At 41.3% G+C, this 9954-nt stretch overlaps 1 protein-coding gene across 2 annotated transcripts; it reads right to left on the bottom strand.

Annotated features, from left to right (window-relative positions):
• Positions 1-2440: 2440 nt before the first annotated feature.
• tspy (testis specific protein Y-linked) lies at positions 2441-9653 on the bottom strand. Of its 2 annotated transcripts, XM_032520889.1 has the most exons (8): positions 8201-9653; positions 8018-8095; positions 7822-7933; positions 7007-7161; positions 6594-6670; positions 5277-5455; positions 4500-4553; positions 2441-4274 (listed from the first exon to the last, which is right to left on the bottom strand). In XM_032520889.1, exons 1-8 carry the CDS (start codon positions 9176-9178, stop codon positions 4234-4236), a joined length of 1674 nt encoding a protein of 557 aa, XP_032376780.1. In that variant the 5' UTR covers positions 9179-9653; the 3' UTR covers positions 2441-4233. The 2 variants fall into 2 exon arrangements, with proteins under 2 accessions (XP_032376780.1, XP_032376781.1); XM_032520890.1 differs by lacking the exon at positions 4500-4553 and having other exon boundaries at positions 8201-9652.
• Positions 9654-9954: the final 301 nt, after the last annotated feature.

Below are 9954 nucleotides of genomic sequence, written 5' to 3'. Positions count from 1 at the left end.
GTCGTCTAATGTGCCACGTGTCCGGGCCAGCCAGCCAGCCAGCCACAGCCACCATCTGCCTTGAAGACAAGACTGGCACTCTCACTCGCTATAAAATGCAGCTGGGAGAATCAACAGCTGTTGAAGAAGAGCTCTTTCTAAATAACAAGTGGTGAGTGTTAGGGAGAGAGGGAGGGAGGGTTAGTGTACATGAAAAGGAGGATAGTGAGGATGTAAGGCGGATGAGTGAAAGCGCAGAGTCTTTAAAAGGTAAATCTCTCGGCACGCATGCAAAAGCCGTTGGTAATAGCTAATTAGTGGTTTAGAGTCACAATGCAAAAACAGTCCGAAATGTTTTCGTGTTTGGAGTGCTTGACTTCAGCTCCATCTTAAACTCTACGACAGACAATGCTTGGGCTCAGAGAATCAGTGAAAAAAATCTGTCATGCTGAAAAAATGTGAGACCAGAGTGCATGTGTCTCTCTCTTTGGAGGACAAATTTGCACACCGACATACATGTGTAGACAGTGTGTGAGAGCAGAAATGGTTTGCGCACACACACACACACACACACACACACACACACACACACACACACACACCCACACACTTGTTTTGCTGCTTCAATTAAAATATAAACGATTTCTCTTATCTCTTTTCACACACCCTTCCTTCCCCCCCCTTTTGCACACATCCTGGAGACACTGGACTCCAGGTGAATTTCAATGTCAAAGACATGAAGGTAACGCGAGCACTGCAATCTGTTCATTCTGTCAAGTGGTTGTGTGTAGGTGTGCGTGGACGCTTGTGTGTGCGTGTGTGTGTACTGTATTTGCTATGTGATTGGTAGTGGGGGCAGGCCTATTCATCTGTCTGGTGTGATCGTGGCTCTCTGTAACTGGGCCTAGGCGTGAGTATGCACTCTGTGATCTCCCAGATAAGAGTCATCCATCTGCCGTGTGTATCTGTCAGGGCCAAGGCAGCTCCGCTTATCGCTGCACTCATCCATTTCCCTCAATCATACTCACTCAATTCTCTTTTCTCATTCTTCTCTGTTTCCCCCTCAATGCACAGTTCAAAGGCTGTGCTTCATCTTGATTAGCTGACACGCAGACAGTACCACGTACGTGCACCGCAGTGTTGAAAACCTGCGAATATGCATGTGACGTGCAACTTCTGCAAATATGCATGCATGCAGGGAGGTGCATAAAAGAACGCAAGCTTTCACAAACAAACATGTAGCCATGTGTAGAAACACGTAGAAACACACACACACAACCTATCAGATGACCCACTATAAATGTGCCCCAGAGAGCAGCCCAAGCTTTATTCTTGAACATTTAACAGACAAAATATCCTTCCCAACATCAATCATCACACAGGTGAAGAATGAGCTGCGGTAATCTTTTCATTTTTCAGTCTGCAGCGACTCAGTCTGAGTAGAAGATTCCTAGGAACTACATTGTGAAACATGAGAGCATGAAGCAGCATGACAAGATGATTTGTGTACAGTAGCAACACCAGCTCAGCCCAGGGGAGTGTAGTTTACACTAGGGAATCCATTTAGGCTTTTGCCACCCCATACATAACAAAGGCTTCACAGGCAACCCTCAGACCACAAAGCAGCCCGAGGATGGCTTTGTTGTCCCAGCAATCTGTACTTAGTTTGTCACGATCAATATTGTAGGAACCAACCCCATTATTAATTCATAGTCATACAAAACATGTTTTGCGCCGCTGTGGGCTGAACCAAGCTGCTTCAAAGAGGAGACAAACACTGTGTTTCACATGGGATCATTACATGGGGTATAACGTGTTTCCATCATCAGTATTAATAGTATATGCCCATCCGAGACTGCATACCCCGGGAGCTGCTGGGCCTACAGCAGGACAGGTTTTTGCTAGTGTAATATTTATAGCTGTGCATTAAAAGTGGAATCAAGGGTTTAAGTGTACCATTGCAACACTGCTGCTGTTCTTTTGTCTGGGCCTGTCCAAAAATGTCTTGCCCTGGGCTATTTGCAGTGCTACATTTGAAATGTCAGCTATCACATACTGCTGTCATATCAAAGCTGTAATACATTAAAGGACAGCTGTATCTAAGTGGGTTTTCTTTGATTCTTCTCTTCAAGAAGAACACGTTGCAGCCAAGGATATATCAAAGAGGTGACGTTCTGTATATGTAAATAAATCCCACGTGTGCTTTGTTATTAGGAGTTACTAGGAGTTGTATAGGCTAGATTTAATTATTTCTCATTTAAGCACATCTGAAAGCTTAAATATTGGCATCAAAGCGCTTGATGATAAACTGCATTTGCTCAGAACCACAATTAAAACCTAGTCTAATAATGAGATGTGGATATATTCTGAACTACACTGCCATCTTGTGGTTCTATTATGCACACATTTCAGTTCTGTGGCAAACTAGCTCATTTTAGAAATGTAGTCAGAGACAGCTGGGTCAAACAACTGCTTATTTTATTAGGTCTGAGTCAAAAGGTGGACATTTATCTTTAAGCAAACAAAACGAACCAAAGCAACACACAAGTAGGTATCTTTAAACTACAGTGTTCTATAAAACACAGCACACAAAATATAACTTTCTGGTCATGTTTATGAAAGAAAAAAAAAAAAACTTTCTAGATTATTTGATAAATTTATCCATGGATTAAACGTGTACTTGTCTTATCCAAAAGACAATGCTGAAATATGTACAGGTCGTTGCTAAGAAAAGTAAGCAAATACAAATACTAGTTTTGTTACAGTGCACCCCATTATGTTGCTGTGAATTTAATGACATTTACCGACACTGTGCACAGAAAAAGCCTTGGAAGTGATGGAATCATCCTGTCTTAACATTTCATGCTCACAGGCATGCCGACTGTGGACGTGTAGAAAAAAAAAAAAAACATGTAATAAATACCATCTTTTTAAAAAGAAGATAACACAAACCTTTAAAACACATTACGTAATGTTTTAGAAAGCAGTTTCAAAGGGGGGGGGGGGGGGGGGGGGGGGGGGAATACAAAAACTCAGCTATTTATTGTAGGAGCGTGTTACAAAATGTTGGAATCTACAGAAGTGTTCAAACTACGCCATCATTTCAACATCAGAGATGGTTTACAGGTTGACGGGGGTGGACGTTGGTGTGTAACAAGACTGAACATAGATGAAGAAGGAAAAACACAGGTAGCATATTAAAACAGTTCGTCCTATTTACTACAGTAGAGTACACGTGTCCTTATACACAGCCAACCATAACCAGAGTGGAAATGTCTGAAGATCAGTAAGGTTCTTCCAATAAAACTACAACCATGATTATCCCTGAGAGCGGATTTTGGTTCAGTACTGTGCGTCTGAAATGTACTGTCATTATCATTATCAAATTTAACTTGACATATTTGTCTCGTCAATTCTAAAAACAGCCAAAACTTCGCCTTGAACTAATTAACTTACCGGTAATAATGTCGGGCTGCAACTATTGATTATTCTTTATAGTTGATTAGCCTTCATTAGTCTATAAAAAGGCCAGAAAATGTTTGATCAGTGTTTTCCCAAGCCCAAGATGACGCCTGCAAATGTCTCGTTTTGTTCACATCTCAAAGATAGTCAGTTCATTGTCATAGAGGAGTGAATAACCTAGAACATTTGCACATTGAATAAGCTTGAATAAAAAGGTTTGTTTACCTTTTAATTAAAAAAAAAAACGAAAACCGATTAATCCATTATCAAAATTGTTGGTGAATGAGTGAATAGTTAACTAATCGATCAATCTTTGCAGCTCTAAAACAATGCCAATGAAGGTTTCTACACATCATGTGTTTGAAGAATTTGCATTGCAAAGTGTTACGCCGACAACTAGCGGCAATCAGGATCTCACCTACATGTGTGCAGGCTGTTGTACGATGTTCCTCACTATACAGGAGAAAACACTGCTTGTATGAAGTGACTGGCATAATATGCCCAAGAACCAGTTTAGAAAGAAAAAAAAGAAAAAAAACATTTTGCAAAAAGTGAATCAGAATACACAGCCCTGACTGTATAAAACTGAGGGAAAAGCATGCCGCCTTGACTTTATTATTACAGTTAACCCTGATTTAAAATGCTTTTTTGTATTTTAGGTATAAAACAACAACAACTGATATTATGTGCATAAAAATGACTTGCTCTGGTCCTCTTCGGCAACCTAGGCCTTCTCTTCATCTTCTTGGTCTCTGGTCCCTTGATGACTCATCTTCTTTGACATAAACCTCTTCAGGCCTCCTCATCCTCTTCCTGCTCACTGTCATCAGAGCCTACAGAACAAAAGTAGAGGTAGTCTCAATGATCTTTGCTTATATGAAACGTGACCACTACACCCCCAAACCCTTTATTTAGCGTTACAGCAAAGCACAAGTCAGATTGTAAACCCCCCCAAAAAAGCAGCACAATTAAAGCTGAAAATATGAAAAACTAGATGACTAGTCACCCAACAGGTTTCCAACCACCCCGCTCATTGTTTGTTGTGATAGTGGTCTTACCGTCAATCACAATTTCTCCACCATCATCATCCTCCTCCTCCTCTGGACTCTCATCTGAGGAGGAGATATTTCCTGTCTTTTCAGTTTAGCCTGCATTACCCAGACATTTACATTACAGCTACAACAAAAGCTAGTCAACCTGACGCTAACGGCGAGCCCTTGGCCTCGAACTCACACCATGAGCCACGGCAAACCGTGTCAAAAGGTTTGGTCACGCTTTCTCAGTCACTTGTATGGGAGAGAGTTTCCAAACGTACTCTATCTACCAGCATCCAATTTCAAAATATGCTTAAAAATACAGATGTAAATATGAAAAATGGGGGAGGGGGGTGAATGTGGAAAGTGTAAAGTTTACATACCCATGCTAAAGTTGACTAAAAAGAGGAATAAAAAAAAAAACATTTTGGAAATTGATCTTAATTAAAATAATGTAAGAAAAATCCAACCTTTAAGGACAACAATTTTTAAATAAAATCTGCCTGCTTCTATGGGAATTTAACACTGGGGTGGGTATCCTTATGCCCCCTGTATTTTAAAGAACATTTTTTTATTTACGATACGTTAATCATTCACAAAGAAAAAGGGTATCCTTAGAAGGTTGGATTTATCCTAATTTTTTTAATTAAGACATTAAAATCAATTTCCAAAAGATGTTTTTTTATTCCTCTTTTTAGTCAACTTTAGCATGTACTGTTTCTGCAGGATTATTTATAAATGACCAGCCTTGTGGACCAGCGGGGTTTTAGCTCTTTTTGTAAGTTCTACTTTAGCACTGACCAGCGCTTGGCCCCCTCTCCTCTTCTTCTTCTTCATCCTCTTCATCCTCTTCTTCCTCCTCCCTACTGTGGCCTTGTTCCGCCTCACCAGCTTCCTCACCGGGTTCATCGTCTGAGTCGGAGATTACCACACACTCATCTCCATTACCGTTGTCAGCTGCTCTGGCCCCGCTGCCACCACTGGAGACAAAAATACACACACACACAAAAACACACACAAACACACACTCAGTGTTCATACCTGCAAACTCAGAAGGGCTAAAAAAAAAAAAAAAAGCGAGACCTCTTTACTGCCACTTTCCATATTCAAAATGGTGATTTTTGCCAGAAAGCAACTAGTTGTAGGTATGATTGTTTTGGAATGCAACCCACCTGGTATCATCAGAAGGGGGGAAAAAAAGGGGGGGGGGGGGGTGTCAGGAAACTATTAAAGTTTACACATGAATGAACTATCAATTTCTCCTAGGGCAAGAGAAGATTTCCAATGATTTAATTTGTCAGAGTATGTTCCACAGGTACACATTACTGGGTGGACATATACAGTGTGCTCAAAAGTTTCTACAGCTTAAGTTGACTAAAAGAGAATAAAAAATCAGTTTGGAATTTATTTTAATACCAAATTAAAAAATTGGTAAAATCCAACCTTTAAGGACACCATTTTCTTATTGATGAATAACGTATGTAATAATAATGTCTTATTTTTTAAAATCCAGGGTCATAAGTATACTCGCCCCTATGTTAAATTCCATAGGCAGGCAGATTTTTATTATTAAAGGCCAGTATTCCTGAATCAGGAATATTATGCTCCTGATAAGTCCTTGCCTTTAAAATAATAGCCCCACATCCTCACATAAATCTTCACCATGCTTAGAGATAGCATGGTTTCTGTTTCAGTTAACTAATGCCTGGTTGTTGCATTGAGAGATGATTTATAAAGTATCCCATGCCTATCTAAGCATGGTGAGATGTGGGGCTATTTTAATTCCTAAGAGGGGCCAAGGGAACTTATCAGGATGCCTAAATCCGACCAGGAAAACTGGCCTTTAATAATAAAATCTGCCTGCCTCTATGGATCTTAACATAGGGGTATGTATACTTATGACCCTGTATTTAAATAAGAACATTTATTTATTTACAATACGTTTATCATTCACAAAGAAATTGGTGTCCTTAAAGGTTGGATTTTACCTCATTTTTTAATTTAGGTATTAAAAAAATTTCCAAACATGATTTTTTATTCCTCTTTTTAGTCAACTTAAGCATGTGTATGTAAACTTTTGAGCACCACTGTACACGTCTGAGAACCTCTTGGTTTTACCTGCCGTTCTCCCTGGGTTCCCAGAGTGGAGTGAGGTAGTATCTCAGAGGGTCTCTGTACAGGTCGTCCTTAAGTATCTAAACAACAGAACAGAGGTAATTTCAATACATTACATACAATATGTTTGGGGTATTTGGTATGTGCTTAAATACACCATGTCCTGTTAATTCGAGCCAAAGGTTTGAGTATCGTGCACATATTAGAAAGTGTTGTATTGTTTCAAAAATCCCCTAATATTTCTGGTAGAAGGAATCTTAGTGTGTGCATATCCTTCTATGATTTTAGTTTATGAACTGCCAAGAAAGTTGAATAAAAGGAAGAAGAAATTACATGTCCCAGAGCAGTGAACTTTAAAAATGCCTGTGTGATATGATCATAAACCTGTTTCAGTATGAGGGTGCAGTCAGCTGTACCTGTGCTACATCATCTTGTCCTGGGTTGCTATGGTCACTGAACCAGCTAAAAAAGGTCTGGTAGACCCCACGCGACGACTTCCTGGGTTCGCTGTGGGCCGTCAGGTTCTGTCCACGATGCCACAGGATGGGGTTGGAGAATGACATGGGCGATCCTGAAACACGAGCAGCCAGGATGAGAAGGTGATCCAAGGAGCTAATGACCATGTAGATTTTATGTAGCCTCAAAATGCAACCAATACTCACATTTTGAAGATGTGTTATCAGAGAACGTTTGAGATTTAAAAAGAGGTGCTTGACATGATGTTTGTGTGATAAACATATTCCAATGGCACGATTGCTAGTGTTAAAATTTAATATTTTGGCCATCCATATAACACAACAATTGTAATACCATCAGCGTACTTTGGCATTACCTGCACAGCTTAAGTGTTTGGTCCTTTAATATGCCACAATATTGACATTGAGGTATTAAGACAAGAGTATCACGATATCTGATTTTCTCCACATCGCCCAGCCCAAGTTGCAATGGTTTTATTTATTCCAAAATATGACTAAATGTATTTTGGTTGAAAGGGAATGTTTTAGAATGAGTTTGCAGTTTTCTTGTACCGAATGAAAAACTGTACATGGCAAATGAAAATATTTTGGTTTTGAAAGATGTATTGGCGTACTATATTATACATACATATTATCACTTGGCTCTACAGTGTACATTACCTTTACAGTGCCGTGATGCAAAGAGTGAGCTGACGCCGTGCATTCATTATGTATGACAACTATGCCTCGACTTAAATCACCACGCTCATTTTTACCTCCCATCCCAAGGTGCAGCTCCTTCATGATAATGTTGTTCTGGAAGTACGGGTTTCGTCTGAAGTGGAAGCGGATCCTGTAGCCCAGTTTATTATTCTTAAAGGACTCAATCTGAAAAATGACATGAGGAAATTAATTTCGATACTAGACATACACAATAGCCAGAGTTTGTAGGAACACACCAACCCTTCCTACCTCAAGATCAGTCATGTAACTCAGAGCATCTTCATCAGTCTCGTCAATGTGAGCTGAGAGATGAGGATGGTTTAACAGCTGGCACACTGAAGTTAAGAAAAAACCCAATAATGTTTTTAATTTAATTACTCAAACACAACACAGGAACGGGAAAACAGGGAAATGCTTTCATTTTAAGGATACAGCTGTCACCCAGAAGCCAGGAATAGTTTTTGTGATGGAGCTGCGCTGATCCAGATATGGGCGCCGCTGACAACTGATCTTCAACTCCAGCCGTTGGTGAAGCCGGGCGCTTCTCTTCTCAAGAGCTTCCAGTCTCATCTGTACCTGTGCCAGAAGAGCCACTGACTGTCTCATCTCTGGGGCCATCTTAACGGACACAATGGCACACTCCCCATCATCATTGTCCTCATTGTCTGATGGAAAAGAGGAGCTTGGAGTGGAGGAAGATCCAGATATGGATTCATCACCTTCATCTGCTTCTGGCATCTCATCTGCATCTTCTCTGTCAGTACTGTGCACAGATGTGGAGCTATCTGCAGCAGCTGCCTGCGTTTTAGAGCCCGTTCTTGAGGACTGGTGGCCCCCACGTTGCTTGAATTTGCTCCCCTGTTTCACGTGTCTAACGTTAGCCTTTTCAGATGAGCAAGGAGTCTCTCTACTGTCTTCCCCGTCTCCTCCTGTGAGACTGGCAAGTGCTTCAGCAGCTGCTATGGCTGCTGAGTCGGTCTGGTCCAGAGAAGCTGAGGGACGCCGCTTTATTCCTGCTGTCTTCTCTGTATCTGCTTTTGCGTCAGCGGATCCATGTGCATCTGAGGACTGTGGTTTTTCTGTGTTGCTGGCATCGTGGGCGTCAGCATTGGAGTTGTTGACAGGCAGTGCGCTGATGCGATCCGTACTGTCTGAACCCTGATCCGCTTGCACAGCAGCTGGTTTCCCCTCACTAACGTTATCTTTTGACTGGCCCTCGCTGGCGGCTATTTCTTTACTCTCAGCTTCACTGTTTTTGGAGTTTTCCGAAGTAACCCCCGCTTCATGTGTTGCGTCACTTACTTTTGTGGACTTGCTGGGAATCGTGGCGCTTTCATCGCGTTCGGGTGATGGACACCGTTTCCTCGATGCAGAGTCAGCGGACTGTTTGCAGCCTGTCAGTTCACTCATGCTAGCTAGCTAGCCAAATAGCTAACAAGCTAGGTAGCCCGCAAGCACAACTAAAACAAACTTAAATGCGGTCAATTACACAACTGAACTCGCTCCTTGGATAGCCGCTGCGACGTTGTATCTCGGTTCGTAATGTAACCTACATTCTCAATAGAGCAAGAACAGGAAGCAGCTCTTGTATTTCTCCGCGGCCTTGCGGAACGTTAAAAATTAGCAGGCTACAGCTAACGATAGTTAGCTCACGTTACCCAACTCGTGTGTCCCCGCAATGAAGGCCGCACCACATTTTCACGAATACAAGCTCAATAAGAAAGACTCGGTACAATTAAACAAACCTTCCCGTGCTATATAGCCTTTAGAAAGAACACGCGCTCTTTAAATTAGTTTATATTTGCAATATCCGTTAGCTTACTATCCGTGCACCGACGTCCCAGAAAAACAATCCTCTGATTGGTTACGGCACGCCGCGCTAAAACCTCTCCACCAATCCTTTTCAAGGGTGTGTTTACACGGCTGTAGCAGTGGTGGAACCAGAACTGCGCAGCTAGCAAGTGCAGCCAGTTGTCGTGAGGTAGCGTTAGCTACATGTTTATTTTGAACCAGACGGTAGCCTATATTAGATATTACATGACTTTATCACCGTTTACAACTTCCTCTCTGCGGTACTACTGTTTGAACAAGCGTTATTAAAATATAGTAAATTTGAATTAATATTGTAGATTTCTTACCAGTGCGGGTGTTTTTCCTCTCTGGTAATGGGCATTTAAAATTACATA

Source organism: Etheostoma spectabile, chromosome 7, assembly GCF_008692095.1.
Source record: "Etheostoma spectabile isolate EspeVRDwgs_2016 chromosome 7, UIUC_Espe_1.0, whole genome shotgun sequence".
NCBI classification, from domain to species: domain Eukaryota; kingdom Metazoa; phylum Chordata; class Actinopteri; order Perciformes; family Percidae; genus Etheostoma; species Etheostoma spectabile.
This window is presented reverse-complemented; position numbering and strand designations above follow the sequence as displayed.